Raw genomic sequence first — 22,017 nt, 5'->3', positions numbered from 1 at the left:
TCTAAGCTTTCAGCACTCAACCAATTAATAATAATGACATGTTACTTTTCAGGAACATTATTACAGTAAATGCCTATGTGTTAGGTGATGAACTAGACACAAGTCTGATAAATCCTTTCAAAATACATTTCTGATGGATGAAATCGATCTATTGATCGATCTATCTTTTTTTCCAGTACAATGAGTTGGTATTAGGCTATTATCATTTTTAGGCAGCCCTGTATTCACATCTTCATTTATTTTGCTAGCTACGAGTAGGCTAAAACCACGCGCTAGCAAATTGACTACAACTGTGTTGTTTCCACACACTTTGACCACAATTTCATTTCTTGGGGTGCTGGGAGACAAAATGGAGATTTTAAGGATGACTTACCTTCAAGATAATGGTCCGGAGTTTACTTTGAAATCTTTCTGATTTATCGTTGCGATCCACACGTTTTTCCTCCGGTCTCTCAATTGCTTTGTTTGTTCACATTCGCGGTGTCTAACAAAAGGTACGCCAAAGAAGCTTCCTTTCACATCCTTGTTTGCTTTATTGTTGCACCCAGGAATGATGCATGTGTGAACCATTGTGAAGGGGCTAGTGAAAAAAAAGAGAATGAATGAAAGTGACTTTTTTCAGCTTTTACGTTTGATCCCTGGCCTACAAAAGTTTGTTAGACTCAGAAAATCGTCACTTGGTCGATTTGGATGGTTCAATGACGTCGTGAATACTGTCGACATCATATCGATTTGCTACTTACTCTACTCTACTTACTTGTTACTCTATGGAGGGAGGGGGAAAACAATGAACAATGACATTGAATTTCGGATTATAAACCACTACTTTTTTCTCATGCTTTGAACCTTGCAGTTTATAGTCCGGTTCAGTGTACGTGCATTTTTTTTAATAGCCGCCAGGGGGCAATATACACTGGATTCTGTGAAAGCAGCCACCAGGCATGTTACTTTTGATTTTGTGCAGTATTCTAACATTACGAGTGTGTCGGAGTGATGTCAAAAATATGCTGGTGCTGCTCTTATTTCTAAGCATGGAAAAAACAAACATTTTTCTTTTTGATGTTTAATATATATTACTATATGGTATAAAAACCACCAAAGTGTACAGTGCGCTATTTGAATCTGAGTGTTGCAAAAAGACACAGGCTTAAAGAGATAGCAGTCAGGATTAACAGTTAGTTTAAATGAAGAAGGGACAGCGAAGGGTTAATCCGGCCCTCTAATCCTCAAGCGATAAAGATCTTAATGTGGATGCTGCACAGTTATGGATATTTAGAACTATGGGTTATTTCTGCAGTGTGTCGGCTTATATAATAGTCAACGGGGAATTGGTAACAATAAAAAAGATGGCCAGGGGGTAGTACGGTCAGAAAAACAGCAGGGAGGTGAGTGACGGATGAAACCGTGAGGAAAGAAAGCAACAGAATGTTGAGACATTGTATGAGCTTCAAGTCATTGATTCCATTTCTGGGGATGCATACAAACTGATGGGATAACATTTTGATCACCGACATGTACGGCTCCCTGTAATTGGATGGTAATGCTTGGAACCTGCAGTCATGATGATACATTCATCTTTAATCACTCCTTCGACGTCAGGTTAAGAAAGTGGGGCATGCAGACAGCATCATCCCTCCAACCCTGACAGGCCTTAAAGAAACAGCACTTTAATTTCAAAATGGTGAGTGTCTTTACAAGATGAACGTCTTATTAGCTCGCAGAGTCAGATACTCGATGGATGGATGGATAGATAGATAGATAGATAGATAGATAGATAGATAGATAGATAGATAGATAGATAGATAGATAGATAGATAGATAGATAGATAGATAGATAGATAGATAGATAGATAGATAGATAGATAGATAGATAGATAGATAGATAGATAGATAGATAGATAGATAGATAGATAGATAGATAGATAGATAGATAGATAGATAGTGAATGTGTGTGTGCATATAGTTTTATTGCATACACACATACTTATATGTATACATTTATACACACACGCAACTGCAGTAAATATATGCACAGTATAACTCAATAAGAAACTTTCCTTTTTTAATGCCATCTTGGTTTTGTCATGATACGTATACAAGTCTTCCATGCAAACACGTAAGCATTGAAGTTCTATTTCAACAAGATTTCTTCATTGTCAAAACAGTCCCTAGTGACTGAGCGCAATCAAACACACTTCTTTCGCAACGTTTTTATTACGCTTCAAACGCTACAAATGCCGCTGAGGGAATAAATGATCCTACCAACCTATTCGACCAATTCCAATAGTCTTTTTAAACTTGTGATTATAGTGAAGACAGGTACTGGTTCCAACATTTCAAACACAAACATAAGTCAGAAATAAGACTTATTTTGCCATCTGTTGTTGTGTCAGTGCAAAAAGACTCCCTGATGCTGACCATTCAGCTCACAGCTCCCTTTGGTGTACCGTTCCAACATAATCAGGCATTCTCCAGTGGCAATAACAGTAAAGACAGCAAACGTGACCAAGGGCAACCATTTGAATAAATTGCACATTACAATATGCACCCTTTTTGAAAGGAATATGGACTAAGGCTGTAGAACAAGTATTCATTCCTTGAACACATTTCTACCGTGAGTGCACAAGCCGCCTTGAACATCCCACCAATACTGCAGCATTGAATCATTTTAATGCACTGTCTAAACGCAGTTCAGCTTGACATTTTGTGCCCCATGAAAACACAACAGATCCCTGCAAGCGCATTATATCATTGACATGTACCGGCAACAGCCTGTCATCTCAGAACCCCACCTTTTATGTCATATTTTGCTCCACTATGTCCTAGCGGCACATAAAAGGTCACAAAGCAAATTCCCCGGCTGTCACTGCCTCATACGTCCCCTTGTTCTGTCACCTACTCATTAAAATTGTACACCGAGCAAAGCGTTTTCTAGCATTAAACTTAAACAACTGACTCTCAATGGAACTGGTACTTAGGTGGACCCGTCGCTTTAATGACTCATCATACTTAGTCCTTGAATACCCAGATGTGCTGGAGAAATGGTGTCAAGAACATGGAAAGGTTTTTACCCAGCCAAAAAAGCCAGCTGTGTGTGTATGCGCAAATCCAGCAATCTGTCACTTTACAAGTAGTTGAAGCCCTTGGTGCATGAATAATTGAATTGCATAGCATCAGGAAGTCTGCTCTCACAAGAATTTAGCAGGATTTTGTTTGAAAGGGACATTTTTCTATGAATCTCTTAGAATGACAAAACCAAAGTTTTAATCTTTGCAAAAAATACTTTTCAGTATCAAGTAAGAAGTTCTGAAACTTTGATCTGGTCAGATGTTGGAACGTACTGAAAATAATGGAAATTGCTTTAATATGACCAACGATTGAAGAAAACCTTTGAGATTTTGACATTGCCATAAAAGTATAAAAGCAAGCAGGGGTGAAACGAGTCTTTCATGTAATTTGAGTACCTCTGTCCCAAAAAAAAAACGTTTAAGGTATTTTTTCCCTTAGCAAATAAAATCTATATTCAAATTGTTATCCAACTACTCGATATTCGATTCTTCAGCCCTAAAAAATAAGGTAAGAAGCAAACAAGAAATTATGGACTTACCCTTTGGCAGTACGTCGAGGAAAACTGCTGGTGAGTCATCATATTTCATGCTTTTTGAACTTTTTAACTGTCAAGAGTGAAAAGAAATGAAGCACAATATGGATTGAACAATACTTATATCAAAAATGGGTTAAGAAAAAGTCCTGCCAAAAGTGAATCCTTTCACAAAATCCTCTAAATGCAGTTGTTGGGGTGTATATTTGTATTTCTATTGTTAATAATGCCGGTCATATTACAATGAATTACAATGACAAATGTAGCTATTTATTGCCATTCTAATAAAATCAATAGCTTGGTTCAAATTTAATGTTTTCTTTCACTTCATTGTTATGGCACTCAATGAAAGCAAAGAAAAATCCAAAAATAAATGTGGTCCGATACTCTTTTCATTCGCCTTAATTCATCTAGTACTTTGGACATGAATGCGTTTTTATATCAAACCACAGGTAAACTGCATTGAAAGCCTCAAGGAATCAGGCCCAATGTGAATCAGCTCATACAATGCCTCTTTCAGCAAGGTTTTACAATAATGGCCAAAAACCCAAAGTTTGATTTTAATTACAAATTTATTGCAAATATAGAAATAGATCTTTTGTACAGAAATTGCAAATGGAACATGTCAATACCAGCAACCAATAATACATCAGAGCAAAAAGAACATTTTTTTTTTCCATGTACCACCATCTATCATATATATATGATGCGTTTTCACAAAAGCAGGCCTATGTCATGAATATTAGTTTCTAATTGATCACACAAAAAGAACAGAAGTGCATTTTTAGGATCTCCATTAAAAAAAGCCTCCTTAAGGTCATGACTTTCATTTGGACATTACTAGCAGCCAAATGGTCAAAATGGTAATTGAAGTGTATGAAAATAAGTTTGTAGATGATGCACACCAATGAAAGATTAATTTGCCAAAACTTTAAACATGTTTTCTCAAAAATAGGGCTTTCAGCTTGGCAGCATTCAAATTGTTGTAACTTTGTCAATTTTTGAGCTACCTCGTGTGTTATAGTTTTAAAAAAAATTAGAGGTAAACATAAGCCTGATTTCGTGAAAATGCATCATGTATATATATTTAGTGTGTGAGCCTCATAAATACTACATTTAAGCAAACATATTTTCAAAAGAATGATGTAGTGACAGCCCCTTATAGGAAACAATAAATTTGAGAAAAGATTAGTGCAAGAACCTTGTTCACTATAGTGCTTTGAAATTAGTTGGGCCACTTGATGGATCACACGGATGGATGGCAAACTTCAGTTGCAAGGTAAGGATCATACCAAGAATCATCTTACCCAAAAGAAATAATGTTAGTAGGATAAAGAATCCATCCTCTGCAATCTAGGAGCATAACAAACACAATTAATCAGAATAGTCGGGAACTGACGTCTTCTCTCAGTCCAGTGAGACCTTTTAATAAGTCGCACTGCTCTGGAGGTTAAAGAAATGTCATTTCTGACGTACAAAATGGGCCCCCGGCACTAATAAATGCCCGGCTCATGTGATTATGGCGCAATCTCATCCAATTAAAACATGACTCCACAAATTGGATGCCAGATGCGAAATGGCCGCACTGACAAGTTGAGTAGTCGTGCGTGGCAGATCCCTATCTCAAACAAGGGGAGGGCGCAAAGGCCAATTGTATTGGATAAAACTGCCAGTGACATTTGAATGAGCCGCCGATTCAATAATGAATACATCAAGGATATGGAATTTGTCATAAAATGTTACATGATTAATGTTGAAAAAGGCAGGCTGTTGCCGTTGTTTGGGTGATGTATCGCGCATGAGTAAATGTTGGTTTTATAGTTCGCAACCAAAATGATTACTAGCTTCTGCAAGAGTCTCAAAAGGAGAGATTGCAGACAGAAAAGCAATGCCGCGCTAATGCGGCGACATTAATGGAAGAGCAAAGCACTTAGTCAGCATTCAGTCTGATTTTTTGGGATGTCCTTCCTATACTTCCACCAGCCATGGAGATTTTACTTTTACCTTTTTTTGTCTATGAATGGTGAATAATGGGAAAAACCTTTTTAGGTCTTTTATCAAATATAGTTATTTCTTTAGAGACTTTAATGTGGACTATAAGCTTAGGTTTCAGGTGATATTCTGTATTTTATTATTCATTACCAATTTTACGTTGTGCCGTGAGTGGGAAGTGTATGCTTTTAATTAAACTCTTAAATCCTAGTGCTACTTGCAGGTGTTACTACGTGGAGTAATAATTTTCAGTATTGTGACACATACACAAAAGTAACCAATGGCGACATTAAAAAAGTAACTTCAATCTGATTTCGAGTGCTGCAAACGTGAGTCACGTACGTTTTATTTTCCCTCCGGTCTTTTTTTTCTCTCCATTCTCATGGAACAGCAGGGGTCACCAACATGGTGCCTGCAGGCACCAGGTAGCCCCAGAGGACATGAGTAGCCTGCGGGCTTGCTCTAAAAATAGTACCAGTGAGATGTGTCTATTTTTGTGTGTGCTGCTATTCTTAAAAAGAAAGAGAGAAAAACACAGCATACCGGTTAGAAGCATCTCACCTTTTGCTATTCTCTTAAAAAAAAAGTATATATATATATATATATATATATATATATATATATATATATATATATATATATATTTTAAGTGATTTTAAGTGATTTCCATCAAGTGGCCATTTAACATGAGAATAGCAAATACGGGAAAGAGACTGGTGCTGTAGCCCACAGAAAGTGGGTGCACGCAGAATCAGCTGATGCGCTACTAATGGTTCAGGATTAAATTATGAGCATCAGAACATTCCGTGTTTGATCCAGAAAATTCTTCCATCCACCCACATAACGTATTGATTTCGAAAAGCATGACTTTTGAAGCACTTGAACAAGTTTTGCAACTTTGAAGAATTACGCATGACTTTGCAAGTGAAGGGACACTTTCTTGACCACGTTTTTGTGCCAGAAAAAAACAAAAAAGAAAAATGTAATCATCAAGAGGTACAGAAAACAAGGAAAAGCTAGAAAAAAATCTAACTTATACGTACAGTCCTTATTTGTTTTTGTTTCATTGCACGTCCACTCATGGTACACAACAATATACATTTTTTTGTCTTCCAAAAGTACAGAGAATCATGCAAATATACAACTTTCTTTTATGTAGCATACTATTATAAGCTTTCTCTGCTCTTAATCTGTTATAACACATACCACTGCATGTAATAAAGTCCCAGCACCCTCAAAACAAAAATAACCATAGATCAAAAATACATTTAAAAATAAAGAAAAATAACACAGACATATCAAGAGCTCAGGCTGAGTATAAAACATCCATATAAGTATTTTTACATATATTTTTTGAGTGTGTACAAAATTAACATATTTCACAGATGCTTTCAAGTCCTTGTGTCCTTTGAAAACCAAACCCTATACATGGAGGTCATTATAAAAGATCAAATCAATCTATTTGTGAATAGTGAAAAAAAAAGTTGCGATGGGCAGTCTTGTGGTAATTATTTAAATTAAGCTTGGAATTTAAGTGCTCTTCTGCTCAGAAATCGCTGAACAGCAGAAACACATTTGAGGCGTTGATAACGTCTGACATTCGCATACAATAATTGACTGTCCATACCGTACTAATGAAGCCGGCTCCATCCTAGCATTTTTTTTTTTTTTTTTATCCATCGTCAAGAGCGTTGGCAAATCGGTAGTTTGCGTGGGAAGTGTTTGCACTGTCAAGTGCGAAGAGTGTCCAAGAAATCAGTCAAGCCATTTGTCTGGACTTAGCAGTCCAACTTCAAAGCATGAATCTATCCACCCCCCCCAAAAATTACATGCATTTGACTGAAAGGCATTCAACTATCCATCCTTAAAAAATAGTTCAGCGGAAAGTCAACAAAGGGATGGAAGATATCGTTTCCTGTCGGGCCTAATTAATATCTGCCTCCAAAACGAAGCGCTCTTTTAAGGCTTCAAAGCTGAGCTGCTTTTTATTCATTTGAAAAGCATTAGCCACTCGGGCTTAGTTTATATGTGCACTTTTACTTAAGCGCCCCTCAAAATCTAACAGGGTCAGTTGGAGGCCATGTGGAAATTCCACATTATATTGCCCATTTGTGGGCCTGCATTGTGCCAAAGACCTCGTCTCACTGTTCACCTCTATTTGAAGACCTTTCTCTTTAGAATTGCCTTTCAATAAAATTTAGCGTGTGACTCATTCTGACTCACTTGCAACTGTTGGGGAGCGGGGAGGGCACAAGAAGGCCAAATCAAAAATAAATTAAAATTCTATTTTTTTCATCATCTTGTCTGAATTGATCATGTTTAGTAATTTTAATGAACTACAGACTTTGCTCGTCACCTAATTTTGACTGACCAACACAGGTACATTTTTCAGTACTGTAATTTAAAAAAATGATTGGATTTGAATGGCTCACATTCATTATGTTTAAATAGAGGATATAAAAAACTAATTAGCTGTACAAAATAATCCATTTGAGCTTTATTGAGTGATGATGAAGAGATAATGTATTTTTGCAAGTTATCAAAGCTTTGACATTCTTCAATAGACTTTATTAACTCAGTCAATCCCAAATGCATTCATTTTTTTAAAGAGTCCAGACGTTCACACTTACTATTTACTCTTTTTGTGGGATTGACTAAGGGAAGGTCTTAAATTAGCTCGTAATATAGAAATTAAATACTAAAGTAATCGTTACATTAGCTAATTAAGTACCTAAGTAATCGTTGTCTACTAAAGTAATCCAACTCTATTGGTAATTAACTCCTGAAGAAATTGGTAACTTCATCACCTATTAATTACTTTAGTACTCAAAAAAATCTAATACTTGAGTACCAAAGTATTTTGATTAGTCTTTATGTACATAAAGTAATTGATTACCTCAGTACTTTACATCTCCAATAATTGTTTCCTTTTGAACTTACTTGAAACACTTCATTACTTTATTACTTACACTCTAAAAAAAACAATAAAACTAGAAAACTTTTTTTTTTTTATGTTTACTTGTAGTAAACGACCCACTTTTACGAGGGGAAAGTAGATTTATATTACTTCATTTGTTGCATCAATGTTAAAAAGGATGGAGGTTTAGGTATAGTTACACAATTTTTATAGATCATAATATTTTTTTATTATTAATAAAGTCAGCGCGTCGTTATTGGGGGTGCAAAAGGTTTTCTCTTTCCTAGGGGGGTCTTGGCAAAATATTGAGAAGCATTGCCTTAAGTAGTACAGTACTAAATTAAGCAACAGTAATTCATTACTTTAGAACTTAATTTATTTAGTAGCCACCATTTTTTCACCTGGCTTTAGCCAAACTTGTAATAACTGAAAAAAATATGCACATAAAAATATCTTTGGGACTGAATGAATTAAGTAGTATAAATTATGCATGAATATTAGCCCTGCGAATGTATGGTGTTCTGTGTGATTTATTTCCCTGATTTATGCCAATTTTACACAGTTGAATAACACAATATTGTCGACACAAAAGCACTAGTTTTGACCAAACAATCACAGGTTTTCAATGTTAATGTCAGACGTGGAATGTGGAAATCGCTGAGCAGAAGAACACTTTGACACAACGGCTATTTCATCACATTTTGATTAAAAGTGAAAAGTCATCCATGTGACAGCGGCAAGATGTAATGACTGTTTGATGGCAGTTTAAAAAAGATCGATCCTGACACAAGTGCTAAAATGAACTTTCTGATATCTATCCTCCAGTGTAAGTCCGCGCCTTTCAAGATATTTCGGCAGTCTAACACACAAAATAAGAAAATCCTCTCCCCTCAAATGATGCAACGTCGGTTTATAATCACAGTAACTTGGCAACGTTTTCACATTATAAAAAGATCAGAAAGTGAACATTTTTCTTGATGTGCTAAAGAGGGTGTGGTCAATTCCGCGACTGAAGCAAAGAAAGATCCAAAAACAGAACGCAATTCTGCTCAGATTAACACTGGAGATGGGAGTAACATTTAAAAAGAGATTCTACTCCATTAACTCATTCAGTACCATTGACAACTATAACATCCATTTTTATTGGACTCTACTGACGGCTATAGAAGCCAAAGATCCATTTTAAATGTGCTGACAGTGAATGAGTTAAAAATAACAATTGATCGTCATTTTTTTTTCAAAACTCAAGCATATTACGCAAGAAAATATCTAATGATCATTCAGCTAACACCCTAAGTATGAACAAAATTTGACTATAAATGAAGATTCTAATATATATATATATATATATATATATATATATATATATATATATACACACACACACACTCACAGTTAAAGCTATCCCAAGCATACTCCCTTACGATTCCTTCATACAATCAACAGGTGGTAACAGGAAAGTGATGAGTGGTGTGCCATAAATCCTCACGCATTGATTATTAATCTAGAAAGGCCTGAATTTAGAAATGCCTCTGTAACATGTTTTCATTATCAGCCCTAAATATAAACGTGAGGCAAGGATCACTTGAGTTTTCACATTTGAGGGCAGGAAAAAAAATAGCCAAAAAATGTATTATGTTTCACAGCAGTTTAGGTAGGCAGATTGGTGATCCCAATCAGATTGTTGCCATAGAAAAGGCCAAGTGAAGGAAAATGTTTGAAGTACATAAATATGATTATGGCTGTAGTAGCAAGAGGCACTGGGCTACTTTAGAATTATTATGTTATGATGTACGTCAGGAAAATAATGCAAAATAATACTACTGTTGTTTGTGCATTCGTCTATGTCTTTCGTCACGTGGAAGGAATTATACTGTACATAGCAGGACATTTATTTAATCGGATATTCACAAGTATTCAGTAAAATCAATTTAGGCATAGACGATAAAATCTGGCAAGGCATGCCGACACCCACTTTTACTCAACACTGTGCACTCACACACGCACAGACACTTAAGTCATAAGGTGCAAGTGAACATGCCTGTCATGAGATGGGTAATTTAAAAAAAAAAAGAGCAAATATAAATAAGTAAATAACCGCAACAGATCAGAAATGTTGGCAGTAAATTGAAATGAGGTCTTCTCACTTTTGTTACTGATTTGATTTAAATATGAAAGGATTTGGAATGTTTTGTCAACTTTTTTCTCGGAATTTGCTTGAATCTGATTTCTTTTGCAATTACTTCATGATATCGTCTGGTCTCCTTCACAGTCATTTTCACTAAAACCTAACCTGGGGTATTTTGTTGTTGTTGAAGCATAAATTGACAATAATCAGCAAAAAGTGTGGTTAAAAGTGTGGGGCACCACATTGTTTTTGGCAATCATTAATATGCCGTGACATACTGATGCAGGTTCCACTTTCCATTGGTATTTATTTGACCTTTTTCCAGTGTAGACGCTGCTGTTATAGTGTAAATACATCTATTCCTTTGGGTATCTCGTGGTGAAGACCAATAATCAATCGACTCAGCTTCAACTTCCCTCAGATCAAAATGACGTGCCTCTGGTTGGTTCCCAAAGACTAAAAAAATGGCACGGAGTAAGTACTATCTAAAAAATCACAAAATGTGAGCACACATACTGTATATTACTTGACTGCAGAGTTAACTTTTGTTCCCTGTGGAGATAAATGAAACCCGCAGTTGTTAAAATAATCCTGAAAGGGTGCTACAATGAAGTGTAAAATAAAAGCCTGTAGTGAGTTATTATCCCAGGTTTCCCAGGCACAGTTGCACAGTCCGTGCTGAACGCACAATACTCTATACACTTGAGCATGCCCAAAAAAGAAAAAAAAAGGGCAAAACTGTGTCCCACATGTTTTGTCCCTTCAAGAAGATTCTCCAGCCAAGAAAGGGCACGACACAACCAGACGTAAACAACCGCTTTCCTCACAATGGTGAATTCTGGTCCCACAGTCAAAGCTTCTGCTGTGCTGACACCCCCTTCCAGTAATCCAGGATGTCATGGAGGTCCTCGCCTTTAGCGAATTGCACCTTTTTTCGAAGGGCATTCCCGGCCGTTACATAACAGGCCTCCTCGCGCTGGCCTTTACGGTAGGGACGAAAGCGCTCCCAGATCCTCAGTGTGCTCTCTGACGAGTACTCTGGGCTGGAGGAGTAGCCAGAGTAACTGGAATGATGGCGAGCTGGTGAAAGCTGGGAGTAGGAGGCCGCATCCTTACGGGAGCGCGAGAGTGGCTTTAGAAAGGAAACCCTCTGGGCTGGGGAACCCTGATGGGAGCCATCGTAGTAAAGAGCTGGGACGGAGTGGCGGTGCTCTGAGCAGTGGTAGTCTTGCTGCACCTCTAACTGCTGTTGCTGCTGTGGCTGTTGATGGTAATGGTGTGGATTTAGGTTTTCTTGATGTTGGGCACCAACACCACTACTGTCGCAACCACCGCCACCCCCTCCGGCGCAGCTGATACTCCCCACTAACGGCAGTCTTTCCAGGGGTTCCCCGCAGCCCACAGGACTGGCACGATCTTGGTACTGTTGTTGTTGATTGCAGGCATCCGGACTCCTTGGCTCTGGAACGTCCAGGCTATATACACGAGACCCTCCGCGTTCCCTTTCCCGGCCCACAGATCCACATGAGGCGGTGCTGCCCTGTTTTTTGACAGCATTTACAATCACCACAGCCGCATCTGCACTCATTTGGCGCTGGATGGGGCGTACAGCATTGGCTGGTGGAGGCGGCCTGTAGGGAGGGGTAGCAACAAATCCACCGCCGCTGATCCCCGGGCGCTCGGAAAGTGGGGTATTCAAAGCGGGGAGTGGGGGAGGAGGTGGAATTTTGTTAACTTGGCATGATTCATTCATCCCTTGAGAAAGAGTTATTAAACCACGAGTGAGAGCAGAGGTGCTGTTTGGGGGTGGGGAGGTAGGGTTGGAGGATGGCGTCGGATTCGGAGACGAGCCCGAAGCAGCGACAGCGGCCGCATCCAGTTTCAGCGCGTCGATGCAGTTGTTTATAATCTGGTTGACTTTGTCTACCTCCATGGCGATGGTCGAGATCTCGGATGCGGAGCCATGTCCGTCGTCGTCCGAGTCATCCCCGACATCAGTGCCGTCGTCGTCCCTTAAATCTTCCCCCCTCATACCTCCGTGCCCACTCTCTCCTCCGTGCCTCTCGATCCCTGCCCCTCCGCTTCTGATATCCATGTAGTTTCCTTTACCTCCCATGGCTTCCGAGAAGGCAGTGGCCATTTTTTCTACTTGGGGGATAGAGGAAAGCCTCGAGGAACTAGTGTTGGCCGAGTGAAGCATTCCAGAGCTCGAGGACGTAGACATGGGAAGCTTGCCCCCGTGGTGGTGGTGATATTGGTGGTGCTCTCTGGAGTGTTCCTGAAGCTTGTGGACTGCCGCCGGATCATTGGCAACTGCTGCTGCCACCTCAGGTCCGTAACGCATTTCCAGTATTGTTTTCTTGACACAGATGGACTTCTTTTTCTCATCATGCATGCGTTTCTTACGTAAACAGTAATAAACAAAGCCCAAAACAATGAGCATGCCGAAGAGACATCCCACAATGGTCATGATGTAGTGTGTCGTGGTTGATGGTGTGGGGAGAATGTTGTTTGGATTTTGAGACCGCGTGGAAAATTGGAGGCACGTGTGGTTATATCGCTGGGAGTTACGGATAGATGCCACACAGAAGGTGTAGTTGGTGTGAGGTTTAAGCTTGTTGAGGGTGATCATCTCCTTCTTGTTTTTCAGGGTCATAACGTCAGATACAAAAGTGTGGTTGTATTGTGTTAGTATGTACATTTTGCTGAAGGGCCTCGGGATCTGTACAAGGAGAGAGGCCGACGACAAGGACACCTGATGGAGCTTGATGCTAGGAATGAAACTGTTTTCTGTGGATGTGGAGGTGTTGGGCTGGTGGTAAGGTCCCACACCACCAAACATCTCTGGACCAATTCCGGACGGACCGTCTAAGTCCGGTGGGAGGGATGTCATTCCAGGAATCATCACTCCATCTCTGCAGTGAGAGTACAATATGTTTTTGGCATTTCGACCAGCATGACCGGCAGCAATGGGGCTTAGGAGGGGAAAGCCAAACATCTCCCGTGGTGTCTCACACTGGAGACGATCGTAGGTATGTGTGACATTGTTGAAGGATTCTAGCCAGGTAAGGAAGCTGTAAAGATCACAGCCACAATGGAAAGGATTTGCAGCCAGTTCACAAACCATTAGGCGATTGAGAACAGTGAACGTAGATGGATCAATACGGGCAAGTTTGTTGGATGACAGGTCAATGCTGCTAAGGCTGGGGCACTCCCAGAATGCATTGCTGGCAATAACTTCAATGAGGTTGTGTTGAAGGAAGAGACATTGCATGCGGCCAAGCCCTCTCATCATACCCTCTGTTAAGTTGGTCAGCTTGTTATAGCCCAGTTGAAGAACCTAAGAAGCACAAAATCAATCATAAATACATAGATATGATCATATATAATGCTGTAGACTAGAACACACCCATTGAGACAAAGACAAAATTAAGATAATTCAAGGCAGAATCAAGACCAAGACTTGAGAAGGTTGAGCCAAAGACAAGACTAATAACTTTGAAGGTTTAGATCGAGACAAGCCCAAGACTTTTAGAGATTGAGACAAGACCAAGACTCTTGGAGGGTGAGACAGAGACAAGACCAAAACTACATTTATCAAAGACAAATCACAAAAAAAAGTGTTAGAAACACAAAAATACTGCTCTGCTGTTTTTGAAAATAGTAGTGTGAAACAAACAAAAAAAAGCATGCAATTTCTCATTCATCACAGCAGTAGTAGTAGTAGTAGTAATGGTCTTTGTGAAAAATCCAGAGCCCGCTCTTTCCAAGACTGAGTGATGCTTTCAGAGATGGGGCCCTTAAAAAGTGGTCTTGGGACCAAAGCTAATCTCGAGTACTACGACACTACTAATCCACAACCGTATACAATAAGTTGTTTTTCATTGATCACCTGCAGGTTAGCTTGTCCCGAAAAAGCTCCGTCTTCGATGTAGCCGATTTCATTCTTGGTAAGGTTGAGGTCTGTGAGGTTGGTAAAGCGGTACATGGAGTTTAAGTGCACCGCTTTCAGCTTGTTCTCATTGAGTCTCAAGTCATGAACGGTGTTGTTGATGTGCTGTGGAATGGTCTCATACGGTGGCTGGTTCTGACTGCAGATAGCCAACCACACATACCCTTTGTCCCCTTCAATGAGCCAGCAGTCCCCATTGACCACGCTGGGAAAACGGGTGGCAATTAGGAGGGAGGAGACAATAAGAATGAAATCCGAGGTGGTGGAAAGGCTCTGCATGATGGAGATGAAAGAGGGGATGTTATTGTAATCAAGAGGAGAAATGCAAGCACAAAAGGGGGGCGTGATTGTTGGAGAAAAGAAACTAGCAAAGGTGTCTGGGAAGGACTGCGGCAGAGGAGGAACAGGGTATAGAAAAAGGGGTTTTGAATGCCAGTCACAGCTTTAGGGCTATCATGGTGGATTAGCAGGTCACCCAGGTTATGTCATATCTTGTTGGGCTGCAATGAGGGGAGTCACAGCTTGTCTTCATGCTCTCTCAGGAGGACCTCAGCTCTGTGGGAACAACAGAACAGAAGGCATACATTATAGGATATATATTTTAATGACTTCATTTAAAAAAAAATGTACAATTGGCTACCACGGGGAATGAACGTATTGAACTATAATATGCTATTTCTCTTAGATGTTGACTTGTTTGTTTAAATTGTTTGCAAGTAATCACAGAATTCTCTGCGAGCTGTGGAAGAATTCATTGCTCTCCCTACACTTTGAAATCAGTTTTAGCCAAAGTGTTTTACATGTACAAAGTTCATTTTCTGATCTAGACTGTAGATTTGAGAGCCACTATTACTGATAGAATTTGAAGACAAAAAAAAGCTATATTTTCTGGTATTGAACTCAAAAAGCTTAGCACGTCCGCCTCACAGTTTGGATGGTTACAAGGCGCTACAGTTCAACCTCAAACCAAACTATCTTAAAATCTATGAATCTCTTTAAATGTTACGCAGCAGCCTGTTTAACATGTTCAACTATTTCTGCCCATTTGAACCGACATCAAATAATTTATGTTCACACAGGATCTTATTACCGTCATTCATCCCTTCAAATTCTCCACGCCTCATCAGTGCATAGCCTTGTAAATATGTGTTGCTTTGATGCAGGAGAAAAATAGGGAATTGACCTAACCTTATAGCTATTAATAAGATTCCAGACGGTAGAAATATAGCCATTGATTTTGCAGGTGACAAATGCTGAAGCCTTGAAGTTGTTCTTCAATATTTCCGACGCTGTCATATTGAAATGAATTACATTTATACGGAAGGATGCAATAATAACCCAGCTCCGATCTAATTAAAAGTGCAAATACAGAATGTATAGATCGGCCCGTTTTCCAATTAATACGGGATGTTTCCATCACGGCGGTTGTTTATGACAACCTTTGGCTGCATCCATACTCGCTCAGCCCCTCCCCTTCCTGCTTCGATCCGATGCAATGAGGTCATTTCAGCTTTGTTTGGCATCTCCATATTCTCCTGCCAATTGCACCTCGGGCCACAGAGCAAAGGACTCAGTGGCAATAATCGTTCCAAAAATGAGAGCGCATAGTCTCCCCTCAGACATTCTTTGTTTCCTGGCGGAAGACGAGCTCTAACCCATCTGCATTTCATTTGAATAGCAGTCAAGTGTTTACATAAGTAGAGGATTAGCAGCCTGTTGCATCATGATATAAATTGCCCACTTGCTGGTTGAACGGCTGGCGGAAGCGTACCTCATTTGACGTATATTATACAGTCACGGCACACCCTCTATTATATGTTTTCTCAAATAAAACTTTTACATGTAGAATGCGTCATCAAACGTACTTTCATGTTCCGGCACTTTCATCCCACATTCGTCTTTTACAGCCCTGTTCATTTCCTTTATCGCATCAAAAACCCCTCTGTCTTTAACTCTCCGGAACAGGCCATTTCCTTTTTTTTTCCCCCCTTTGTGCTCTATTTTCTGACACAACGGAGAATTGAACTCCTTCATGTCTATTCCAGTCCACAATCCCTTGAGTTGGCCATCTTCTTTTGTAATCACTAACTACTGCAGGGTATTGTAGGAACAAATAGTGGGAAGTGGTTGATTCCATTAAAAGTTTTAATCCACAGGTAGCATTGTGGTGATGACAAAAACAAAAGCACATTTCCGATTTCGATTTCCCGGTTCCCTTTTCGTTGAATTAGGCATGAGTACCCTTTGAAGGCCTTTCAGGGTTTATGTAAGATTTTAGCTGGGTTTCCGCATTTTGCGGCATATCTAATTTATTGCTTTTTCATACAGTGACAGGAGCAGTACATTGTCTTTTCAAATTAGGAGAAAATGAATTGGAACATGAAGCAACTGAATGCAAAATGGTGTTATAATGATTCCTTCGCAAAATGTTGGATGCCTTTGTTTTCTTCAGTTTTATCTTTTAAAAATCAAGAGCTGTACTCTTTCACATTTTAAGTTGATCATATTTTCTTCTATCTCGTGTTGCGGACTATTGTTTTTTCTTTAAATGCTGGGTGCTTGATAACACTTTTGTTAAATTAATGCAAGATCACTGATACCAAATACCAACACCAATAATCCTTTTGAAGCAAAAAACAAATAATAAATGTCAAGGATCAATACAAACAGTTGTCAGTTAAGGAATTGAATCAGATTCCCATTCCTGACTTAAGCGTCACTTACAAAGTAGTACATGTGTATACTCAGACACGGTTTTAATTATGTGCGATTTATTTGAGGCATGATCTAATTTGCTGCTCCACATAAAGTCAGAAGGTTCACATTGGGGAGGCAGGAAGCACCACATGCGATCACGGTTTGGGGACGTGGTTGCGTAATTAGGAATTTAGGCCATTGACAACACCTGGGATATAACACGAACATCATTGATCCATTTTTAGCAAGTATCAGAATGTGCAAGACAAATTCAACATGTTTCCTTTACAGCTGGTGAATGCACTCTTATTTTTTATATATAAACACCATACATGAGTAGATTTTTTTTTTTTACTTAGTGAGCTCCGGTCATCCAATCTAAGCAGGTCACTGTAGCCAAAGTGGTTAAAATCTTGGATGAGATGAACAGATGGTACAGAAGGGGAGCTCACTGGCACAATTCCATCCTCTTTTCAACAACTTTTTTTTTTTTTAAAAGCCTTTAAAGGCCCAGTGGCAAGAGTCAGTGCTTAGTGTTCAACTAACGACTTCTTGTACTTGATGCTGTCAGACTGTTGCACTCGGCAATTTAATTGGTCCTCAACATAAATCGGCTATCACACTTCAGTCACAATCGCCTTGATCTAGTTTTATGCCTTCATGATGAAAACGACTATAACAGAATGCCGTGTGTTCCTTGAAGCGCAAGGTACTAAGAAAAAAAAAAAAACGCCACGTTGTGACATCCGTCACATCTTTGATTCGATGCAGAAATCTGTTTGATGGACACGTTTTCAGTCAATATCTTCAAAGTGTTTGGACATATGCTGAATAATGCAAAACACAACATTTTAAACAATAGTGTTACATGATGGGACCATACTTTTTGGATAGAGCTTGCTTACCACAGAAATAGCTCAAGTTTAGCCTACCACATAAATATGAAACATCCAATAAAACGCTAGTGATATCAACAAAGATGCTAATATAGCAAGCCGTAGTTAAGCTCTGTGCCAAGCTTGAGAATATCCTGTGTTTGAGCACCTGTGTGAAAGACAAGATAAGCAGTTTTAATGTATTGCTATTTTCTAACTTTTTGGCGACTGATAAAAGAAAACAGCTACATTTTTCCTGATGGTGGAAACTAAAGGTTGCACCTTGGAGCGAGTCTGAAATACAGCAGATGGTAAGTGATGTCTTAGTTCAAGATAATTTGTATATTTTTTTGCTGTTCTACCACAAAAACAAAATGTTTCTACAGTAAAGTAAAAAAACTAAAAAAAAAAATAACAAAAAACAAGACAAAGGTTAAGAATTGATTAGGTGGGATTCAATGAGATTAATTATAGTAATAACTGATTTTAACTAATTATTCTCTCAATTTTTTAATCTTGGCAGCTACTAGACAGAAATTTTTCAAATCCTCAGTTTTTCAGTTTTTGACTAAATTATTTATTTGACTGATTATCCTTCTGTTGAATCAAAACTTTTGCAAACATTTCAACATTTTTGTCAATTTACTTTCATCTTACAGTAAAAATTGATTTTTGCATTGACAATTTGAAATAGTTTTTAATCCAATTGATTTGTTGATAGAAAAAATAAACAATTTATTAAGCAATTATTAAAATAAAGGTCAGTCGCAGCCTTACTGTGATGTGTTTTCTAATTGTGAGTTTCAAGCAGCAAACATGCTTGTGGTGCATTGAAGAAATCAATTTGATGCCTTTACTCCACAGCCAGGAGGGAAAGTTTATAGTCGGTTAGCTTATTTAGCGGATATTTAAGCGTCCCCTTGCAATTATCGCTTTTAGGTGATGTAACGCATTTGCTGTAAGCATAAACATCAGCAGCGACCAAGGCCGAAAACGAAAGTGTTATGTAGCCGTTAAAATGGTGCTCTTAACCAACCCTTGTTAAACAAACGCCATTTGCTTGTTATTTCAACAGCGCCTCGTTTGAGTTCACTCATTTAAATCAGAAGGTGAACGAGTTGAGAAACTTAAAACAACGCCGGTCCAGGGAATGCAAATATTTCGAGACGAACAATAACTTCTTTAATTAGCGCGCCCGCCGACTGCAGAGTGGCTTTTCATTGCACACTTCCCTCACATCTCAAATGTCCCTCGTATTGATCTTCACGCATACTGTATAATTAGCATTGCCAATTAAGAGTACTGCCAATGATATCCGATGCTGCTGGCATTCACATTAAATCAGCGCTTGCCATTCGCTTCATTAGCCTCAATGATGACATTCTCCTTCCTGCATAATAATAAGGCCCCTCGGAAATTGACTGTGACAGGTGTTGAAATTGGAATGCGTCCATTTACTGTATTTTCTATCAGCATGTCTGCTAGAGCGGGGCCGCCATCAACCCAAATGTGAAATGTATTTATAGCGAGCATCTTGTCGTTAGCCGCATATATGATGCCGTCACCTTGAGTCGTGTCAGCTGAGACTCAAATTGGATGTGCTTGTCAAAACGCCACATCAAAACAAAGGGAGATTTGTGTGGCTTAAACAGAAAATTTGCATCTTTCCATTCAAATCTCTGTCACAATATTGATTTGTTTTTTTCCTCCAAGCGAGTATGATGAGAAATTCAGGAAAGAGGGACATAAATACTCATTAAAAATAAACGTCACAGGAAACCATCTGACGTCTATTACGACATAAATTGTGTAATATTCACAAGAAATGTAAATTAAAAAGAACATGGCAGGTTTCTTTGACGTAGTTTTGTTTTGATGAATCTCATAAGAAAAACAATTCAAACCGTAATTGAACTCTTTATGCTGGTTTCGCGTTACAATTTAATTAATGAACAGCATTTAAATGTGTTTTTGTGAGCTTTAAATCATTCCTATAGGTTCTTTGGAGAGGATTCAGGTTTTTCTCAGTGGGTGTTTTAAATACGGCTTACGGCACAGTAACATTTCCCCAGGCGTCAACAGTGCCAGCATCCTGGTGAATTCATTTGAAAATGAACAAAACACAAATTTGGAAACAGGATTCACAGCATTGAGGTAATAAAAGAAACCAAAACCTGGCAAAGAAAACAAATTCAACTCAATCCCAAGGACATAATTTTACAAGTCCAGACATTCAATTTGAGGTACTTATGTTTATTTTATTTTTTTTTTTTTTTACTTTTTACTTTTGGCTCAAGGATTGTCTGAAAAAGCATTACTAAATAAATTAAGCACTAAAATAATCAACCAAAAAAGGTAATTAAGTATTAAAGGAAATGATTATTTAAGGATATTAGGTACTTAAGTTATCTACTACTTTTAGTAATGAAGCACAAAAGTGGATTCGTGAAGCTTCATGAAGCTTTGTTTGTCAATCCATCACCAAAAGTAACTGATTGTTAGATTAACAAGCACTAAAGTAAAAAGTTATTTTAGGAAATCAAGTATTAAACCATTTGAGTACTTTAGGTACTTCATTTAGGCTCATAAGGACTAAAGTAATCGATTACATAAGGGAGCTGAGTACTACAGTAAAAACTAGGTAACTATTTATTAAGGTAATGGATTACTTTAGAACATTATCTACTAACAATCTAATACTTTAGGAAAAGAAGTACTAAATTAATAGATTACTTTTTGTAATTAAACAAAGTAATTGATCCGGTTATTAAGCATTAAAGTAATTAATAATTCAAGTGATTAAGCACCAAAGTAATCAATTACTTAAATTAAATTAAATTAAATAATTAATTACGGCAGCTTTGTGATCCAGTGTTTAGTTAAGGGACCAGAAACAAAAAAAAACAAAAAATCAAAAACAGCTGGATCCGGCCTTCCAGTGTGGAGTTTTCATGTTCTCCCCGAGCCTATATGGGTTTCTTCTGGGCACTCCGGCTTCCTCACACACTCCAAAAACATGCCTGACAGGTGTATTGAACATACTAAATTGTCCTTGGATGTGATTGGGCGAATGTTGAATGTTTGTTTGTCTCTGTGTGCCCTGCAATTGGCTGGCAACCAGTTCAGGGTGGTCCGAAGTCATCTGGGATAGGCACCAGCAAGCCTGCCACCCTTGTGAGAATAAGTGGCTCCAGAAAATGGATGGATGGAAGTAATAATCATTTGATTGAGGTATTTAATTCGTTCCAGTCATTTATAGACACACGCTTGAGAATGACAGATAATTGAAAAAAAAAATACATATGAATACCTGTGATTTAATGGAATATATTTGGAAACGAGTTCATAATCGTCTCATTACACCTAACAAAGTGATTTGTCGATGTCTTCTCTAAAGAGTAACAAATGAAGCTTGATGGACTACACTTGATAAGCTATTTCCGATTAGTGTCTGCACCCAGTGACGCTTTGGGCAGGACAGCTCTTGACGTCTGCAATTCATTTTACTTTCTTTCATCTGTTTTCACACCGTAGCGGTTGACTTGCATTTGCATCATCTATTCTATTGGAACTAAAACAAAAGAAAAAAATAGAAAGAAAACGTCTGACTGAGAGCTTTGAAAACAACAAAATCAACAGCGGCAGATGCAAAAAGGGTTGCATGATAAAGAGCATCATGAGTTGACCAAATTCGTTTTGTAATTTGGATGTTGATAAAACAGGATGGATAATCCCGCTCCCATTACAGAAAGATGGCTTTGTGAAGAGGATTCCAGGTTTTTTTGTTTTTTTTTTTGAAGTGAGCCAGCTCATCAGTAAGAGTCCCTTTCTTTGCCTCTCAAATTGCTCTTCAGT

The 22,017-nt window shown here is 38.5% G+C and overlaps 1 protein-coding gene across 1 annotated transcript in view; it reads right to left on the bottom strand.

The window, feature by feature from the left end:
* Positions 1-4,154: 4,154 nt before the first annotated feature.
* The window catches only part of elfn2b (extracellular leucine-rich repeat and fibronectin type III domain containing 2b), a 69,118-nt gene continuing 51,255 nt past the window's right edge, over positions 4,155-22,017 (bottom strand). The window contains exons 3-4 of the mRNA XM_088436373.1: positions 14,531-15,145; positions 4,155-13,978 (exon numbers count right to left, since the gene is read on the bottom strand). Coding sequence (XP_088292499.1) covers positions 11,489-13,978; positions 14,531-14,869 — 2,829 coding nt within the window. The 5' untranslated portion in view covers positions 14,870-15,145 and the 3' untranslated portion in view covers positions 4,155-11,488. The remainder of the gene's footprint in view (positions 13,979-14,530; positions 15,146-22,017) is intronic.

The sequence above is a fragment of the Hippichthys cyanospilos genome, chromosome 16 (genome assembly GCF_059441005.1).
Source record: "Hippichthys cyanospilos isolate Australia breed blue-spotted pipefish chromosome 16, RoL_Hcya_1.0, whole genome shotgun sequence".
In the NCBI taxonomy this organism is placed as follows: Eukaryota; Metazoa; Chordata; class Actinopteri; order Syngnathiformes; family Syngnathidae; genus Hippichthys; species Hippichthys cyanospilos.
This window is presented reverse-complemented; position numbering and strand designations above follow the sequence as displayed.